Here is a 20,639-nt window from a genome sequence, read left to right as displayed (position 1 = left end):
GTCAATATGTGCTTATGTATTTAAAATGTTTTAATTTTAAACATAATTAATTTGGTACTGAAACATTGAATCTTGTTAAAATATCAGAGAAATCCAGGACTCAGAGAGTTAATTAAAAAGGTTCAATTTCATGTGCTAAGTTAAATAGCCAACAACTAGAACCCACCAATGTTGTGTCTGTCTGCCATATTTTTGTCAAAATATTCTATCTGATTGGGATTGATTATATTGTATCCTTGACCAAAAGGATAACATCCAAAATTCAAGTACTTTATAGTAATATAGTGCCTCCCTGAATTTTATAAATTGATTTTATAATATGATGATGGTATTTTGGAGGTGGGGGCCTTTGGAAAATAATTAGGTCTTTTTTTAAAACAGAGCCCTCATGAATGTGATTAGTGTCATTATAGGGGAAAAAAGAGGTGAGAGAAGGCCTCTATTCTCTCTGCTATGTGAGAATTCATCAAGAAGGAATCTTTATACCAGAAGAGGGTCCACATTGGAACCAAATCAGCCAACTTGATCTTGGACTTGATTTTGAATGGTGAGAAATAAATGTTGTTGGGACCATCTAATCCATGGTGTTTGTTATAAGAGCTCAAGGTTGTTCCAACAGTAGCCACAGATCTGACATATCTATACAGCCAATGTATCCACAGATATATTAGTACATCCTGACATCTCAAATTCTACCAGTATACATCAGTATATTTGTTTATGTTATAACTGTAGGAAGAGGAATGTAGGAGAGAATTTGAGTGGGTAGACACTATAATTTGTTCTTAGGAGATGGGTGGTAAATCAAGTATTCATAGTCTCTTCAATTTGGGCTATAACAACCCCTTCCTTCAAAGATGAGACAATGGAAACAGGAATATGAAGTGAGTTGATTAAAATCACAGATAAATTAGAAAGGTGAGGAAGGTGATGATGATGTGCAAAGGGAAATGAAGACCCTATGTTTATGCTTATTAGAGGAAAAATAATAAGGACAAACAATTACTTATTTGCCTCAAATTTATGTTGAAGGACAATGACAAAGTGTCTAAAACAGCTCATGTAAACTGACAGTTAGGGAAGTCTTCAAAGCAAGCTGAATATTGGAGTGAAAGATGAATTCTGGGACAGTGTGAAGGACTGTGTTAGATAATCATTGTCACTGTGACCAAGTACCTGAACAAATCAGCTTAAAAGAAGAACAATTTGTTTTGGCTCAGGGTTTGAGAAATTTTAGTTCTTGCTTGCTTGTCTCCATTGCTCTGAGCTGGTGTTGAGTCAGCGGGTCATGGAGGGGAACATGTGGTGCTGTGCAGCTGCTCCTAGCTGCCTGGAAGCAAAGAAAGAGAGACAGGAAAAAGCCAGAGACAAAACACACCCTTCAATGACGTCCCTCTACCCATCTCCCGCTAGTGACTCCTTCTTTTAGTTAGGCCTCATCTTCTCCAAATGCCCTTTTCTGTATTAGCTCATCAATGCATGAACCAATTGAAAAATGATCCCCTCACTTTTTGATATGTGCTACCAGCTGGGAAATAAGCTTTCACCAAGCTTTTTTGGGGGGACACTTCATAGCCAACGCAATGGAGGGTTCTTATTCAACACTGGGCTCTTTCCACCATCAGCATCACTGTGTCAAGGATTTCCTTTAATTCTATTACTAATGCAATAAAGAAAGAGGAGAAGCAGATTTGGGAAAACAACTCAGGATGATGGCCACTGCAATGGAAACATGCCTTTACTCAAAGTTGGTAGTGAGAAGCCAGAAAGAGACACTGAAGAATATAGACCATCTTTTGATGTCTTCTTCAAGGGTCATTATGGCCTGTTTGACCTCAGTCAACTTGCCATGTTTTTTCAGTCATGTCATATTGTTCTAGTTTCAGAACAAAGATGAAAACTGAACTAGCTTAATGAAAGAAAAGGAGTATTAAGAAACGAGAGGTAGAGCTTGAAAGCTCTCCAAACTCATTTGGACTTCTACTCCCTTTAAACCTCTGTGCCAGTCTTTCTCACTGCTGCTTCGATTCCTACTTAGAGGGAAACAGTGGCCATCTCCCAAGCTGTAGATCTCAAAAGTTGCCAGGGAAAACTTAATATGAACTTTTTCTTTCCTATGCACAAAATTCCCAGAGAAAGGATTCCAACTTGAGTGAGGTCATCTAGGTCATCAAGGCTCTTGAGGGAGACATATTAACATTCTCTCTTCTACAGTTTCCCAGGAATGCTGTGAGTGGCCACCTGTCATTCAGTCATTCAGTTAGCAATGACCCTGATCTTTTGATTCATCTAACCTGCTCTAACTTAGAACTTAATCCAGCTTAGAACCAAGAAATGATGATTTTTGTAGTAGGAAGTTATATTTAGTTTAAAAATATAGAACTAAGAATATGAGATAGTTCATAGAAAAGGGAAACTCAGCAGGTAATTCCAGATAATCATTTGTAGTTTAGTAAATTTAATATTGCTTAGCTTACTAATTATTAGAGTTATTCAGCTTTTATTTTCAGGTTTCAAGTAATAGCACCACAATGTAGTGAACGTATAAGGTTTTGTTATAAAGATAAAAGGGAAAGTGTAGAAATCCAGAGGTCAAACTTGGTCTCTGTCAATCCGATTAGCATGATCTCCACACATCCATAGCAATGTTCCCTACTATGGGATTCATTTTCATGATAATTAAGCATGGACTCAGAAATGGACAATTCTTGACTGTAAGCTGTGTCTTCTACTTTCTTATCCTTCTGGTTTGCCCACGTCAAGTACTACTTACCTGCTTACATCTCTAGGTCTCACTACTACTTACCTACCTAGCTCTAAACAATTCATGTTATAGAATGCTGGTCAACTATTGGCTAGGTCCTAATCATTGATTCAGTCACAACTATGTAAATGAGGATCAAAGTGGAATGAACAGAATTAGAAACAAATTTATGGGTGTATTGGTAAATGAACTGGTAAAAAAACAAACAAACAAAAAAACATGTATGGATGGTCTGGTGCAGTGCAGATTAAAATAATGGGCAAAACCAGAAAGAAAATCTCAAATACTCAGCCCAGTTAACTTTTTTCCCTATAATGGAAGTTTAAATGGACTGTTCACTCCTTTGCTTTTGCAAAACAATTGCCATCAGAATCTAGACTTTAAAAATATGGAAGGTTGACTACGTTGCCTCTCCCCCACCAATAAAAGCAGGAATGTTTTTGTCACATAGTTATGGTAGGGACAGAACATAAATTTTGAACAGAAGTGGCTTTTCTGTGGGAGGAATGACTTAGAGTCACCTCAAGAAGCTGAAGAAAGACAAGGAAAGGGAATTGAGAAAGTGAATAACAAAAATAGAAGACATGAGGAGAGAGTGATATAACGATAAAATCAAAGATAATTCCAATGTGTGTGTGTGTGTGTGTGTGTGTGTGTGTGTGTGTGTGTGTGTGTGTAGACCTGCAATTGGTACCATTCTGATCAAGTCACCACCATCATTTGCTCTGGGCTTAGCTTCTCCCTGCCCTGGGCTGCTTCTGGGTAAAACAGCATGCTCAGCTTGTTTGACCTACACTGGGCCTGTTACTTGCTGTGGGTCTTAAGAAAGGGAAGGCTTCCGGCCCCAGGCTTTTGCTGTTCCTATCTGTTCTCAGCTCCCTGGAAATTCTTAAGGGACAGGGCTACAGATAAAAGATGTGGGAGATGGAGGGGAAGGTGTCAAATGATGATTGAGGAGGCATGGTGGTTTGGTGTTTAAGCTCCCTTGATACTTTTTATTTATATATTTGCTCCTTCTAGAGAAACAGACTAAAGAAAAGAACTTGTACATAGAATGCCTTCACAACACACCAATAATCTATCACTCCCTAAAGGTTCTTGCCCCTGCTTGGAAAACACTTTCAGAAATGTAAAAGATAAGGGATGTGCAGACCAAATTGGCCCTGTCCCAAGACATTCCCCATTTAGAAAAGGTCAGAGGACCCCTTAGCTTACAGTGACCTGAGATCATAAACCTGTGGAGGAAGAAGCAGAAAGCTGCCTGGGAGAGGGTCTAAAGTTGTTACAGAATAAGCCTAATCACGTGAGATCATTTATGTGACCACGTGTCGTGGCCTATTTAATCCTTTCAAACTGAACAGTTCAGGCTTCAGGCAATTTCCACAACTTCTAAAACGTGAAGCTCTATAAATACATGAGCAGGGGCTACCATTTATTTGCTAGTATTAGCCTCGCTTTTTTTGTGTGTCCGTCCAGGGTTTGAGCTCAAGGCCTGGGCACTGTCCCTGAACTTTCGTGCACAAGGCTTGTGCTCTACCACTTGAGCCACAGCCCCAATTGCAGCCATTTATTTAGTTAGTTCGTTTGGGTGGTAAATTGGAGAAGAGTCTTAGGGACTTTTCTTTGACCCCCAGTTCTCAGATCTCAGCCTCCTTGAGTAGCTGTGATTATAGGCATGAGCCATAGGGTGTCAAGCTACTGTTCCCATTTCTAAAGTACTTCCTGAGTGTAAAGTTCCACCAGGTGGGAAGAAGAGGCAGGCTCCCCTTCCCCTTCCCCTTCCTCCTCTTCCCCTTCCTCTTCCCCTTCTTCCTCCTCTCCCTCCCCTCCCCTTCCCTTCCCTTCCTTCCTCTTTCCTTTTTCTAAAATTTCTCTAAACAATATTACCTTTCCTTCTATTTCTGCAGAAGGTACCCTCTGTGGATTAGCAATGGCGAAATTAGTGACTCCTCTATCCAAAAATTTTGTTCTGCATAGCATCCTTCCAGTGATCGGTCTACTCTGTGGGCCAGCTGTCCAGGCTTCTTTCCAGGGTGGGAAAGGGAATTTCAATGTGTGGCGATCGCAGGTGAGACCTTTAAATCTAGCTTCTCACGCGCCCCCCCTCGCCCACCATCCAGGGCTCGGGCTCCCGTTCCCTGACAGGTGTTTTCCCAACTCCTGAGGCTGAAGATTTTGGGGAGTGGCTGAGCCAATAAGATTTCTCTTCGGGGGAGGAGGGCGTGGCCAGTTGGGTCAGAGCAGGGGCGGGGTTTGCGCGCAGTGGCGAGCCAGCCTGGTTGCGTGGAGGGTTGTTTTACTCCCACCGCTCACCCCCTTCTCCTCCTCTCCTCCCCCCCCCTTTTTTTATTCCGGATCCTTATTAATTTCTCTGTGGGGCTGCAGCTGGAGACCGCGGAGCGTTGGAAATGACGCTCGGAGCTTTAATTACCGCAGCCGCTGGACAAGTGTGAGGAAAGCTGACAGAAAAGAAAAAAAGGAGAGAGAAAGAGAGAGAGAGGAAAAAAAAGGACAGGATCCGGGAGAAGCAAGCAGCTCCCTCCTTCTCCCCCTCCCCCGTCCCTCCCGATTTGGACTCGAGGTGCAAGAAAATTGAAAAAAATAAAAAGAAAGAAGCGCTGCACACAGCCAGCTTGGGGGGAGAGGCCGGAACCCCGCCGCCTCTTTGCAATCAACTTTTTTTGGAAACCTCTTTTTTTTTTTCCTCCTTTTTCCTTTTTTTTTTTTTAAATTGTTGACCAACCAGTGAGAGAGGAAAAAAGAGAGAGAGAGAGGGAGGCAGAGAAAGTGAGGCGGGCGCAAGCGAGCGAAGGCTCCCACGGTGGGAATAGCTGCACAGTCAGTCCAGCCCGGAGCACCGAGCGCGCCTACCTTGGAGCACTACCTCACCCTCGTGTGCACACACTCATTCAGCCCGTGGCCGGGGGCGGGCGGTCCTCGGGCTCTGGACACCGACGGGGACCGCAGAACTCAAGTCTCCCGTTTTGGGGAGCCGGTGTACCCCACCGCGCGCGTCGCGCCCGCCTCGCTCAGCGCCCCCCCTCCCCACGCGCGTCCGGCTTGGAGGCGGGGAGGGGGATTCTCCTCCGCGTGCCCGAAAGGGGATATGTCATTTGGACATGTAATTGTCAGCACGGAATCTGAGACTTGCAGAAAATGAAGCTGGCGACAGGACTGTGGGTCTGGGGGAGCCTTCTCGTGGCGGCGGGGACGGTCCAGTCCAGCGCTTCGCAGTCAGGTGGGTCGCGCGGTTCCTCCTTGCGCTCCAGCTGTTGAACCTGCTGCCGCTCGGGTGGCTTGATCGCCCCTTTACCCATTCCGATGCCCTCTGGCTCCCTCCCAGGCGCCGAGAGACCACTGGAGGGCGGGGGGTCTCTGTCTCTCTATCCCAACTTACCCTTGTGTGTGTGTTGTTTTATTTATCGTAAAAAATCACACTGCGTTCCTGTCGCTTTTCATTAATTTGTATTTGTATTCACTCCTTAACCCTCCTTCCTTCTTTCTGGCGCGTTTTCTGTGAGTCTGAGCGGGATCGCTTTGGTCGCGTTAGTTTGGGACACAGGAGACCCTGATATTCTCTCTCTCTCTCTCTCTCTCTCTCTCTCTCCCTCTATCCCCCTATGTTAGGAGAGAATCTCCCCACCCCCCTAATCTGGGTCTTGGAGAGAGAAGAAGCGCTCACGTCCCCCGGGGTGCAGGGGGGTCCCAGGGCTATTTCCTGGTGGGCCTCTCGGGAGCAGAAGGCTGTGGTGTCTGGAGCGCCCCGAAGCCGGGCTTTGCACCTGTAGGTGTTGCCAGCGGCCGCTGCGCTCCGGCTACCCGGAGCTTGGCAAGGTCTCCCCGCGCTCTAGCCCAGCCCAGCCCAGCGCAGCCCCGGCGGCCCGAGCCCTCGCCCGGGCCGGCGCGCCTCGGCCTGAGGCCCGCGGAACTCCGGGCCTCGTGGGCCGGCTTCCCGGAGCTCTGGCCCGGTGGACTTGAAGGGTGTTTGTTGGCTTGCCTGACCTCTTAAAATAAAAGAGAGAGAGAGAGGAAAATAAAAACAAAGGGAGATACTTATGGGGAGGAAAAAGGTTAAATTACAAAAGGGCTTGGCACACTGGAGCTAGGAGCCCGGCCTTCCCCGTGGGGTGCTGGGTTTGGCTCGGGGAAGAGTTCTTCCTGTAGTTCAACTTGCTGTTGGCCAGAGTCCCTCTCCAACTTCTCTGTTTACCGCCCGGCCGGGCTGCGGAGCCGAGCGATCGCGCGAATCGATTGAAGCCGCGGTGGGCGCGGCGGCGGCGGCGGCTCGGGGCGCGGAGAGCTGGCGCCTCAGGTATTTGGCGAGGCGGAGGTGGAGGGGGGCGCTAACCGAACGCCCCCGTCCCACCCCGAGGGGCAGCGTGGGGGGGGGCAGGGAGGGAGGCTCGGCGCGCCGCCGCGGCCGGCTGGGCTAGTGACAGCACCTGCACTGCGAGGGAGCTCAAAGTTTCTGGCACCGAGTTTCCTGGGACGGCGAGTGGGGCAGAAAAGACTCCGGAGAACCAGTGACGGATGGCGGCCATCGGGGCGGGGTGGGTGGGTGGGGGGCTTTGGGAGAGATTTCCGCCAGCATCCGGGACTGGGGTGGGGGTGGGGAGGGCGGGGAGGTGGGAGGCCACCGGGGAGATAAAACCTCGGGGAGGGGTGCGATCAGGAGAACTCTGAGTCCCCCCCCCCAGCCCCCGAGGGTGTCCTGCTGACCTCAGCGGGGAAAATCAACGCGCGGTAGTTTGGCCCGCCCCGCCTCCACCGTCCCCCCCTCACCCCACTCCCACCCCCGCCCAGTAAATCACAAGTTGTAATCCTTGAGTCTTTCAAAATGACCTTCGGATGGCATCTGCGCTCCGGGTGTCCAGGCCCTGTGCGCCCTCCGGATCGCTCTGAAACCCTACTTCACGCACACCACGTCCCGCGCTCCAGCCACGCAACAATCACACTCGAGATTCCTAGCAGCCTCTCAGATTCATCTCTTTTTTCTTTCTCTCTCTCTCACCCTCTCTCCACACCCAGTCCCTTCATCTTTCCCCTCAATGGGTGGATTATGCCCATGGACCCATTCTAAAACCGCATGCAACTGACACGCAGGCTTAGTCCAGAGGAATTTCTAGGAGGTGACCTGCTGGGGGGCTGTGTGGTTGGGTCCCTGCCGCTGGGGGACCCCGCTACGAGGGAGTTTGCCGCGATTTTTTGGTTATGAACAGTGCGGCTCCCGGTTGAGCTCTGCCGAAAAGCCCTTTTTTAGAATTTCTGCAAGGAAATGGAATCCAAATTAGTTCTGCAGCTGTCCCCCTTTGCTCGTCTCAGGCCCACACCAGGCTGGCTGCCTTGCGCTCCTGTCTACTCCTTTCCCAGGGCGAATGATCAGACCCACAAGTGAGCCCATTTAGAGCGCCGGGATTAGCGGTGCCATTGTTGTTTCCGTGTGTGAATTCTGTACTTGAAATTCTGGGGTTGCACAAAAGCCAGCCTCCCGGGTTCCAAAACACAAAGTGATCTAGATGAAAGGTCCGCGCCAAGTAAAAGCTCCCGGGTGCATCCCTGGAATAACGGCACCGCGCAGACGAAGGTGATCCCGCGGAACATGGAAATGTTCCCCTGGGGATGCTTTTCTCCAGTCTCCGCCACCGCACCTGGCAGGGGAAGTTCAGCTGTTTTTCATGGAGTGTTGTTATTTACAAAAACAAACAGAAATCAAAACAAGTTACTATCTGGGAGTGTGAGTGAGGCGCGCGCTTGTGTGTGTGTGTGTGTGTGTGTGTGTGTGTGTGTGAGTTCCCAAGTAAATACCTCTTGCAGGTCTCCTGGTTAGCAGTCAGTAGCAGTTTGGAGGAGTTTGTTTTGGTCCAAATGAGAAATTAAGTGCGGATAAGTAAACTAAGCTGCCAGAGGGCGACAAGATGTTGAGTGAATTGCTTTTAGATGAAACAAATTAAGGAAACGAGGGAAGACAATCTGCTTCTCGCATTATTAGACACGCTTGGAGTTCAGGGGAAAGTGGCATATTTTTGAAATGCTAATTTCATAAGAAGCAGAAGGAATGCACCTTATTTACTGCTCTATGTGAACTGAATAAAAACATAGACGGGGGCGGGGGAGGGTCTAGTGTGTAGATCTTTAGGATATTCCTTAGAAGAATTGTAATGGAAGAAGACCTTTGAAAGTACATATGTTTTCTTACTTTGGCTTAGGAAAAAAATATCACTTTTGGAGAATAGAATTTATATTGATTCTGAAAGATGTTCATCTCCTTTCCAGTGATTAATTTTATCTAGAAATCTTATGGCCAAAGGCTTTTTGTATGACATTGATAAAGCCTTTATTACCAAAAGAATAATGCTATATTTCTATCTTTCCTAGTAAGGTGGAAAATTATTACTATTGTATTATTACCTTTGTATTAAAATAAAAATATGTAATGTGAAATCTTAGTGAGTAGTGAATAAGTTCAGTTCCCACTTTTTTGGGGGTGGGGGAATGTAGCTCTTTTCATTTTATAGAAACACATACATCTTTCCTATGTATTTAAGATAGTATATTGTTATATCTCCAACTTTAGGTGTGTTTCTTTTTACATTGAAGAGAAAAATATTAATGAACTTAGTTAAAATGGTAAAAGCCCTTAAATGTATCTTCAAAAAGGCATCAATCTTTGTTGCATGTGTTTACTGTAAGAACACTCATGAGTACGTTGTTTCCTTTTTGTTCTTTTAATTTTGAAATTCTTACAGATACAGAAAGCTTTGTAGAAGAACATATTTTCCCCCTCAGAATACTTTTTTTAAATTAGTATGTATTACTATAGCAGCAAATTACTTGAAAATACTCTAACTTTGTACTGTGATGAAATAGAGTAACTCTAGTTCTGTCAAGGTTCCTTGTTGTATCCTCTTAAACTCAACTGCTTTTATTTGTTTTAATCATGCATCATAGAAAGTCAAATATCCTGGAAATCAAAACACTTAGCGCTTTATATGTATTTTTCATTTAGTCATTGGAAATGTGCCTTAATTACGAAATTGCATTAGAATATTTACCAGGGCATGTATTTCGTGGAAGATTTATGTATTTTTTTATTCTAACCTGAACACAGTAAGTTTACATTGGCTGATTTTTAAAGTTTGCATTCATTTAATGGAAAATCATATTTCCTTCTGAAAGTAGATTCAAATATTTAGTATTCATGAGCTTTCATCCCTTTGGTTTTTAAATAGAAGTACTATTTATCATCTGTCTTACGCACTCTCTTTTCATTACTATAGATCCTTTACATCTCATTATTTCTGGCGTTTTCACATGTGAATATGTGTAGGTGAATATATATTTGTGTGTATGTGTGTGTGTTTATATACATACATATATATATATTTCTTCTACTACTAAGTATATTCATTTTCTGTGTGTCTTTCCCAACCACCTTCCACTCAGCCACTGCAGGAATCCTCTGAGCCAGTTTCATTCTTTCTTTCTGATAAATCTGATATGGCTGGTTGGCTGAACAATTGCAAGCCATTCCATTGCTCAGATTTATTCCTGAAAGAAAATAAAACGGCATCGATCCAAGATCACAAGTACATCCTCAAAGCCCTGACTCCAAGGCCAAATCTTTCCAGAGAAGTTCTTTTTCCTCTTGCTCTCCCTCTCTTGGTGTGTCTCTCTCTCCACCTTAGTCTTTCCCCTCTTGATCAAGGAAAGAAGGTATACTAGTGCCATTTAACAATAGCTAATGATACAAAGAATTGTGCTCTAAGTATAGTTGATCATTAGCAACACCTTGAGATTAATGAATGTGGAGAATGCACATTCTCCACTATTAATTGAATGAGAATGTTTTAAACATTGCTATGCCTTAAAGTGTTGTCATTTTATATTATGTCAAATTAGGTATGGAGGGGATTTAACATGTATTTTAAAAATGGCAATTCAATTTTGGTTCTGCATTGTTCTGCTTCAGTTAGATATGTGATTTGTAAATACAACATTAATGAAACAAATGATCAAAAAGGATGTTCTTTTCAGTGCTAACTTGTTGGTACTTACCATCCATTATGAATCACTCTTTGAAAGGCTACTGCTTTATGGGGATGTTAATATTTACATTGAAATTATCTTATACATGTTCAAGTCTATAGCTGTAAAGAGTCAAGCATATTCTATTTATTTCTTTTAAAGTGACTTACTGATGATGCTATTAAGGGGGGAAATTTATCATATTACCAACTTTTCTCCAGGTTATATCATTTTAGACAGGCACTGTAATGCTACTATTTTGCCATATGGAACCAAATTGTATTTGTATCTAATTTTTTATTTTCTGCATTATAAATATTAGAAAGTCAGAGTAAAAATTGTACTAATAGAAAAGGTCATGATATTCCATTTATTCATGCATGCATTTAAAGTGATGTTAGATCAGTTTTTCTTGCAACTGTAGTTCTTCCATACAGTTTGAAGAAGACTCCAACTGCCTATCTTGTGATTAAGGGTGACACAGGGACAATTCTTTCAGGATCTTTAAAACTCTCTTCCATCTCTTTGTGAATTGGCTTGTCTGAAACACTTGGAATATATTCTCTCATTTCTTCAATGTACAGCAGTTTTCTAAATAAAAAAAATAACTCTAGACTTATGTGATATTGAGTACAATCCAGTTGCAAGTTAACTGTTTTTGTGTATTCAGTTTGACATAATTCAAATGGCACGTGTAATATAAAATTTGTAAATATATATGCAAAATAAATTACATATATGCATAATAAACTGTTCAGCAGGCCATCTCTTTAAGAAAACAGCGCTTGTGAAAAAAGAGATCTGACTCTACAAAACTTGTATCTGAAGGCCATTTCTCCAAATATTACTTTTGGGAATTGTTCAGCAGTCTATTTATTTATTTCATTGTATATATGTATGTATTTTTTCTGATATTTTTCTTTCTGACATGGTTTAGTAAATATTAGGCTTTACCTATATATTTCCATGTTTTAAGCAAAAGCTTTAAATCACTTTCTTGTCTTCATATTTGATACTTAAGCTAGGAAGGAGAGAAAGAAAGGTATCTCACTTTTCTAATATAAATATAGAACGTGTAGATTTTGGGGAGCCTAATTCTAAAGATTTTCTTTGAGCATGTAGCAATCATTTTTAATTTTGATTGCTGGGTCTACCCTCCCATCATTTAGCACAACTGCAGGGGGCAGCAGCTTCATGAAATTTAATAGGAATGGAGCATACCTGCTCTATGGCTAGTGCAGCAGCAGACTTGCTATTCTGTGATAGTGGAAAATAGTAGTGAGATAGTTAGGACATTGTGGTCTGGTACAGTCATTTGGTGTGTGGTCTTGGGTGAGACCTGTGATTTCTGGGTCTCAGTTTGCACACTCCTATCAGTAGCTAACAGTCAAACTTAAACTGTTAACACTTTAAATGTTTATAATGATTCATTTGGGTAAGGAAAAATATTTACAGTTTCTAGGGGGGGGAGTATCCATGGGATTTTAATTATTTTTGTGAGCAGAACTCTCTTTCCCCAGTAAAACAAATAGATTGATAAGCCAGGTGCCAGTGGCTCATGCCTCTTAATCCTAGCTAGTCAAGAGGGTGAGATCTGAGGATTTCAGTTTAAAGCCAGCCCAGCAGGAAAGTCTTTGAGACTCTTGTCTCCAATTAAACACCAAGAATCCTGAACAAAAACACTAAAGAACATTCAGGACTTGAGTTCAAACCTCAGGACCTGCATACACACACACACACACACACAAACAAAAAAACTACTACAACAGAATTTTTACCTTTTACTTTTCTTAAAGTTGCAGTGAGAAGCCATCTTTGGGACCTTGGCCCTACTGACTTTTTATCTACTGTGCTTTCTGCTCTGCACTGGCTTCATGGAAATCTAAGGCCGGGACTGTCTGATTTAGTCCAGTCCTCCAATTTTTATATGCGGAAATTAGAAGAAGAGGAAAGTCAGGTAACAACAGTTAGTGGCTACTCTGATACAGCTATTATTTTCTACAAAATAGATGGAAGTACTAGAAAAGTCATAGACATTTTTTAAGAAGAATAAATATAACACTTTCTTGTTTTGAAAGAGAATTCCAAAAATTACTATGAAGTAGATTGGATCCACAGAATTACTTGTCATACTGTGTAGTTCTTTTCAAGGGGAAGACTGTGGATGATCATTATCATTTTTATATATTCATATATATTTAGGGAATAAACTCTGAATATATAACTTAAAATGCACAAAGAAATTAAGATACACACACTAAACTTAAGATACACTAAAGCAATTAAGCTCATTAAGACAGTTCTGTAAGAGGATCTGTTTATCTGGGAGGCCCATGATGGACATAGAATATTGTCTCCAAAAGTCACATGAGGGCAGTCCATGTTTTATTTGTATAAAAGGATTTCTAAGAGTTTCTTTTGTCTTGGATTTTATGAAGACAATGATAAAAATTATAGGGTATGACTATATGTTTAAATCAAAAATGGCTATTTCTCTAATTCGTGACAACTTATATGCATACCTAAATTAAATATATTGAAAGGATAAATGATGAGTTCCTCAATACTAGTCAGGTGGTGGATATTCTAATCCAGAACTCTCAGGGAATACTTCAACGTTGTCCAGACTCGTCATTGAATCCAAGGCTCTTTTACATTTCTACGGTGTTTAACAGACCCTCTTATTTCTTCAGGTCTCTACTAAAACATAATCGTATCCTTTGAACACGAACATAACAGTATTTTGAATTTTAAGACTTTATGAGGTTATTTTGGTGGCACATTTACCTCCCCCTATTTGGCTTTTGAAAGATTCTGCCTCTGGGCTTTGTGACTTCAAGACTGTTGATCTAACCTTAACTCTGCCTGGTCATGGCTGAGTACTCAACAACACTCTAGTGTTCTTGAGCAAGATCAGCGTTCTCATGAGTCCTACTCATAGAAGAAAACTTGAAAATTGTTTTGACAGGAAGAGTCACTTCCTGTTAGAAATTATGGAGCCAACAAGCTTCCCCACCCCCAAGAAAGGATTCCCATAGACACCCTAGAACTTCCTGAGCAACATCATTAAAACTCTGAGGAGGAGTTCAGGATCATTACTCTTAATCACATTATCTCCAAAATTGTGTGGGCTACTGAAGCATAGTAATACCAAAAAGAATATGCAAGACTCAGTTTCTGAATCCAGAGAGTTAAACCAATAGAAATCAAGAGTGTGTGCATGCATGCACATACACATGTATGTGCTTTCCTAGTTATGAATTAGCCCATCTGCGGTTTTGAATCCAAGTTTAGAAGTGTTTAAGGAACAGAAAAAGAAAGGGAATGATACAATAATCACTCATTTGTTTTCTACAAAGATCAGATCTGTAGACAATCGCTTTCACCTATAAATCTTTACTATTGTTCTGACCTTTGCTTGGGTCTGTTCCCGTATGAGTCTGGTATAAGGAGATAGCCAAGTGTTGAGCCCTTAGGATATAATGGGGATCATAAACTTGCCTTCAGAAAATAAATCTGTCAGTCTTTTGTCTTCTACTAAGGGTATCTCATAGCTAGTTGAGTGGCAACGGCTTCTCCAAGTTCTGTGATTCTCTGGCCTGTAGCTTGAGCAATAACTTGTGCAGTCTTCATTGTAGAATGGTCCCTATCAGTAGCCAGGAACGCCTGCCTAATAGAGGTTAGGGATGCGAATGGCTATTTTGCTCTAGGCAAACTCTTCTTTTACCAAAAATCTTTCTTTGTCATTATTTGCTTTTCTTCCCCGTAGGCTTAAAGAATATGAGAATATGAGTTTCTTTCTATAGGGACCTATGAAAACCAAATAAAAATAAAATCAAATAATATTTCTTTCAGACACTTTCACATTTTTTTTATCAGGTCCTTGATCACTAATTGTCTACAATGACACCAATTAAACAAATTTATTTTGTATACTCCTGATGAGTTTCTTTAAAAATGAAACCAGGCTGGGAAGGTGGCTCAGTGGTAGAGCGCTTGCCTTGCATGCATGAGGTTCTGGGTTCGATTCCTCAGCATCTCATAAGCAGAAATAAAAAGCAGGAAATGGCGCTGTGGCTCAAGTGGTAGAGTGCTAGCTGAAGAGCTGAGGGACAGCGCCCAGGCCCAGAGTTCAGGCACCACAACCGGACCCTGAAAAAGAAAAATGAAATCATCTATTCACTGAAAATGTCATTTTAGTAACAAAGAAAGGGCTTCTTCACATTTTCTTGTTTACTGTCCTACAACTTCTAAAATCTTCCACTTACAATTTAATGTTTACTGTTGTAGGTTCTATTCTGAAAGACAGTGAATTCTGATTGTAAAGTTTAAAGCCTGCTAAAAATCATCTCCATTTTAATCCTACCTTAGTTTTTTTATAGTTCTTTTTTTAAACGGTTTTTATTGTAAAAATACTGTGCATAGGGGTTACAATTACGTGAACAGGGTAATGAGTACATTTCCTATCAAGCATTGTTGCCTCCTCCTTTGTTTTTCCCCTACCATCCCTTCCTTCCCACCTTCATGTATTCTTCCCAAGAACCAGGCTGCTTCTTGAGTTTTCCATGACCAACACTTGTCCATTGTCTTGACTTTTTCCATGTAATTCATGGCTTCTTTCTTCCTCTGCCAGACATTGAACTCTTTAAGTTCATTACATCTTCTTTCAATTGACCACCTGAGTCCATAAGCCTTACCAACATCCCTTGCCTTATTTAAACATGATTGTATAATTTTCACTTTTTAAGTACAAGAGGCTTGGTCTCCTGTGGAGGCTAATGTGCTGCCAAATACATAGTAAGCACTTCAAAAGTACATTTTTAATGAAAGAATAACAACAGTTTTAAGCTAATTCTTAGATGGTTATTATTTGTAATTAAACCATAGAGTGCACAAAGTAAGCTGTTTTAAAAACATAATTATAGAATTTTTAATAATAGATATTTGCCATATTTGCCCTGGGAATTTCTGTGGTTGCTTTTTTGAATATCCTAGGCTATTTCTACAAATGGAGTCTTTCCAAGACTGTATCATTTGGCCCCCTGCCCATTTTTAGAGTCTGCTCATAATATGGGACAATATATTTCTGTCAGTTTTATTTTTGGTAAGTTCAATGAATGTGAATGCTCTTCTTAAGTGTGTATCTTTTATAAGCCACCATTTTATGTTACATGGACATTATAATGACAATTCTTATCTCAGGCTTTTAAATTAGGCAATTTAAAAAATAAGTGTTTATTGACTCTTAGCCAGGACCATGTGAGGAACTAATGAGGAGGAGATATAAGAAAATCACATCAACTTCCCTTTCCTTCTAATGCATTGAGAAGACTAATAAAATGCAAAGTAAAATATTAGGTGATTTTGCAAATGCTTGGGAGGAATATTTGGTTTCAGAGAACTGTTAATATTTCATGAAAAAAAAAGAATTCCAGACTGAGTGTAGCATTTTCTATTTCTAGATATATGTGATAGCATTGTCATAACTAAGATTTCTCAGTATTTTAAAATAGACAAGCCGACATATGTATGCCATTTTAAAAGGATCCTATAAAGGAAGTACTTTCAGGAGAACTGAGTGGAGGAATGATGGGCATCCTCCCAGGTGCTCTTTTAGACAATTCACTCTGTAGTCTGAGTTTTGGTGTGATGTCTATAAGTATTTACATTGTCAGCTATTACCAGGCAAGACATATTCATCTTGATTTTTTCCCCCTCAACTTAGCAGATGCAAAGAAATTGTCTATGTTTCTATACCCTGAGGGTGCACCAATTGTGCTTTAAATTATAGTAGCTTGAAAGAGTTAATGTATGTTTCCAAAGTGTATGCAAAATAGTCTATGGATGAAAGAACTTAACATGAGGGCATTAACACCCTGTCTGAGGTTTGCTTAGAGATTTCTTTATCTTTTTTCCTCTTAAGAATCCATAAGAAAAGTCGGATGAGACACTATTGTGCCTACTCTGTAGATGAAGAGATAGAAATATAAAGTGGTATGGAAGGGTACAGAGTGGGGTGAGCGTCTGGGAGCCAGGTGCTCTGCCTTCTGCTTTCAACCTTCTCTATGAGGCCTACCAACAGCATGGCTTCTCTGTATCACTTGACCGTTGTGGGAGATAGCGATGCTTGACATGCCACAGCCTTCTTCCTTCAGGTCAGAAGCTCATTTTGTTTTCCTCATTACCAAAGGAAGACATTTGTCTGATAAAACGATTGGTAAAGAACTCCCGCTTCAAGTAGCACTGCTATTCTATTGTATCCTCTATGATTCTTTCTTCGCACTGCATAGGTCAAGAAAACCATCACCTAATCCTGGTATTCTCGAAAAAACTTCGAAGCAGTGGCATAGAAAAACTTGTGGAAAGCTCTTTATAAACAATGTAGGAATGGAAATACAATAGGTGCAAGGTCTTGCTAGCATCCATGTATGCAAGGACCTCTGAAGCAAAAGGCTTTCAAAAGAGACCTTTCTAAGTTAATCTGGATATGTTTAAAAATTATGAATTTGAGGAAGTAATTTTTTTTTTGGTCTGGTCATGGGGCCTGAACTCTAGGCCTGGGCACTGTCCCTCAGCTCTTCAGCTCAAGGCTAGTGCTCTACCACTTGAGCCCAGCACCACTTCTGGCTTTTTTTTTTTTTTTGCTTATGTGGTGCTGAGGAATTGAACCCAGGGCCTCAGGTATGCAAAGCAAGCACTCTACCACTGAGCCACCTTCCTAGCCCCCAGGAAGTAATTTTTTAAATAAAGTGTGAGTGGTGACGGTTGTCATATAATTTCTTTTTGATTTTTTCCCCTACTGTATGTAATTGGTGCCCATTAGTAATATAGAAGATCACATGCTTCAAGAAGAAAATTATTATGTGAGATAAAAGGACACTGTAAAATGCCTTAGTATATCTCTAGATAAAATAATGTGATAACTTTCAGAATATTTTATTTCTAAAAGTGAACATGTCATTTAGATATGTACTTATGACATACTATTTAAAAAATGGGTCATGTTACATTTTTTGGTATAGTCATATAGTTTCCAATGGTTGGAAGTAATTTAAAGGAATTTTGCCCATTCTTGTATATGAGTTATATTATTAAGGTTATTTCCTTAAAATGGAGCTCATTGGACTTTTAATCATTTGTTATTTAGTATGGATAAAAGTCTATCTTTAACTTTTACCCTCTGGCTAAGTTGAGTGTGACCATATTAGCTACAACTGACATTATTATCAGTGAGGAATGTACCAATGCATCTAAATTAAAACCAGAAGTCATAGAGCACAGATCTCTGGTGATATTTTTAACGATTAGCACATTTTAGCAACAGTAAAAATGGATTACTATTTCAAGTCATGCTTTAGCAGTGTAAAAATATCAGTTAAATAGTTAATATTTCCCAGTTGTTAACTTCATATTTAGCAGCCCATTGTCCCTTGTAATATATCAAAATCTCTAAAAATATAGTTGGAATTAATGAAAAATGAAGTTGTTGTTATTCTGATATACATTTTTCTCTGGCTTTTTTTTTCTGTTCTTTCTTTTAAAGGCAGGATGAAAACTGAACATCTAAAAAGTTTTGAGATAAGTGAAATAGACAAAAAACATTCCATGCAATTGTTGGTTCAGGAGGCATTCAGTATTTTTGCTGAGCTTACTCAATTGCTGCTGGCCAGAATTAGCACACCATGAGCCAGAGAAAGAGATAAGAGACACAGAATGGCACCCAGCTAGTTTTGTTTAGCAAATTTAGAGATGAGATTTCACTCCCACAAATGGACTCAGTGACTCTTTGAAAGCTTACAGATGAAGTTTTTCTCCCACGGTTTAACAGCTTTCACTCAATATTTATGGGCTATATAAAAATAAATTTCTCTAAGTACCACATTTCTCACTGTCAGGATGAGCACTGTGGAGGTAGATTTATTAATGAGAGAGAGAAAAAAGGGAAAAACAAAACCATTTCAGTTGTTCCAGATCTGGAGAAAATAAAGTATGTCAACACATCAAAAATATCTTTGTTTCCAGGGTATAAATATATAGTGGGATTTTAATATTCAAAGATTTTTTTTACTTACTTGTGAGTGAGTCAGAAATCCTATTAATTCATGTTAATGTTGTGATTTGAAACTGGTAGATGGTTAGACACTTATTTTCAAACTAGTCATTCACCTGACACAGGAACTAACAGGATGTAATCTTCCATGATTATTAGGAAACTGCTTAGAAAATAACAAACAAAACCACAAGACCTTTGTCTTTGGAAATAAGTGCAGTCATCCAAAGAATGAACTTTAGTGAAATTTCTAAGTGAGACTAACTTGTGGGGAAATGATCACCAGTCCAAAAAATGTAACTCTTGATGGAAATGTAATATTGGGAATAGCTCAAGAGATGTCCCTAACAGTCTTTTAGCACAATGAATTGTAGAGTACCCAAAGCATTGAAATGTTATTTGTATGTCTTCAAGACCTTTGTAATGGCTGAAGACTATCACCTTTACAATCAAGCTTACTGTTGAGAATAATTCTCATATTCATGAACTGTGCATCTCATCATTTTGCCAGTGGTTATTTCAAGGTTAATTTTTTTCCCAGACAGCTTCTCCCTTGATTAAGGTCTATAGTAATTGTGTATGTGCTGATATAGCACATGAAGGTTTCAAACTTGAAGACATCTTTAATTTTATACTCAATCAAGATCAAACACTTCCCAATAATTCCTACTGAAATTCCTGAAAACTAATTTTGCTGCTTATTTTTTATTTCTAGAAATATGGAGTATTTTGTTTCAAAATCCATGTGTAAGAATATAATGAACAAAGAATATACCATTACTGGGACATATGTTTATGCATTGTTAACGTATTGAAATATATTCTCATTTACTTACATTTTCCCATTTCCCTTCTTGGTAACTTTTACCTTAGACATACCTCAAACAACTAAAGATTATATTGTCACATTAATGAGCCTCAAGATCATTCCTCTGGCATGTACTATAATCTGCTCTGATGTACCTTTTCCATATCATCTTTATATCCATTAAAGTTTTTAACCATACATGTGTTAAATTCATAGGAATGTGGATAATATAACACAATTAAGTATTAACTATTTGGAAGAATGCAGATATCTGGTTAACTGCATCACAGCACAGATTCTTATTTAGTATGACTTGAATTTATAAAGGGAATGGCTCAGACAGGATAAACATGAGGTTGCTAGGTCAGAGACTGAAAAATCACACAAGTGAGGTCCAAACTGGAAGTCCCAAATAAGGTAGACACTATATATTTACTTGATAGTGAGGATGCGTGTTGACATGTACTTTGCATCTATAAATGGGGCCACTAAATGATCACAATAGTATATATTTGTGAAGAGTCTCATATCTGGGATAAGAATCATACTGTGTCCCCATTATTAATCAGAATAAACTGTTATCTGACAATGTATTGACTGTCATGGGTGTGTATTAGATATGGAGTCTTGCTTGAGGAAAATACACCTGGTCTTTTCATTCATGGCTGATAAATCAAACAACCCAACCCCAAGTTTCGTCTTACGAAATTAAAATGTAATATTGTAATTGAAGTAAGTATCAGCTTGATTATGATGCTTTGGCTAATTTAGATTTGGATATGTAGCTTTTAAAAACATTCTCTATTATAACAGAATTATGACACACTATTTACTTGGAAAAAATGATTAAAGAAGTAAGGAAAAGCTAGGCCTGAAGAAGAGGAGACTTGGGAAGAGGCATGCATGATAACTGTCTTTAGTAGTTGAAGGGCCAGTTACATATAAAAGGGATTAACACTGTTCTCTGTAGCCTTGGAGAACAGAAACATTCA

The 20,639-nt window shown here is 40.3% G+C and overlaps 1 protein-coding gene across 4 annotated transcripts in view; it reads left to right on the top strand.

Moving 5' to 3' along the window:
• Positions 1-5,810: 5,810 nt before the first annotated feature.
• The window catches only part of Erbb4 (erb-b2 receptor tyrosine kinase 4), a 1,030,419-nt gene continuing 1,015,590 nt past the window's right edge, over positions 5,811-20,639 (top strand). For 2 of the 4 annotated variants that reach the window (XM_013011535.1, XM_013011517.1), the window contains exon 1: positions 5,811-6,002. In XM_013011535.1, the coding sequence (XP_012866989.1) occupies positions 5,921-6,002 (82 nt within the window). In that variant the 5' untranslated portion in view covers positions 5,811-5,920. The remainder of the gene's footprint in view (positions 6,003-20,639) is intronic. The other 2 variants (XM_013011544.1, XM_013011525.1) reach the window with 1 other exon arrangement.

This window comes from Dipodomys ordii, unplaced genomic scaffold (genome assembly GCF_000151885.1).
Source record: "Dipodomys ordii isolate 6190 unplaced genomic scaffold, Dord_2.0 Scaffold1, whole genome shotgun sequence".
In the NCBI taxonomy this organism is placed as follows: domain Eukaryota; kingdom Metazoa; phylum Chordata; class Mammalia; order Rodentia; family Heteromyidae; genus Dipodomys; species Dipodomys ordii.
This window is presented reverse-complemented; position numbering and strand designations above follow the sequence as displayed.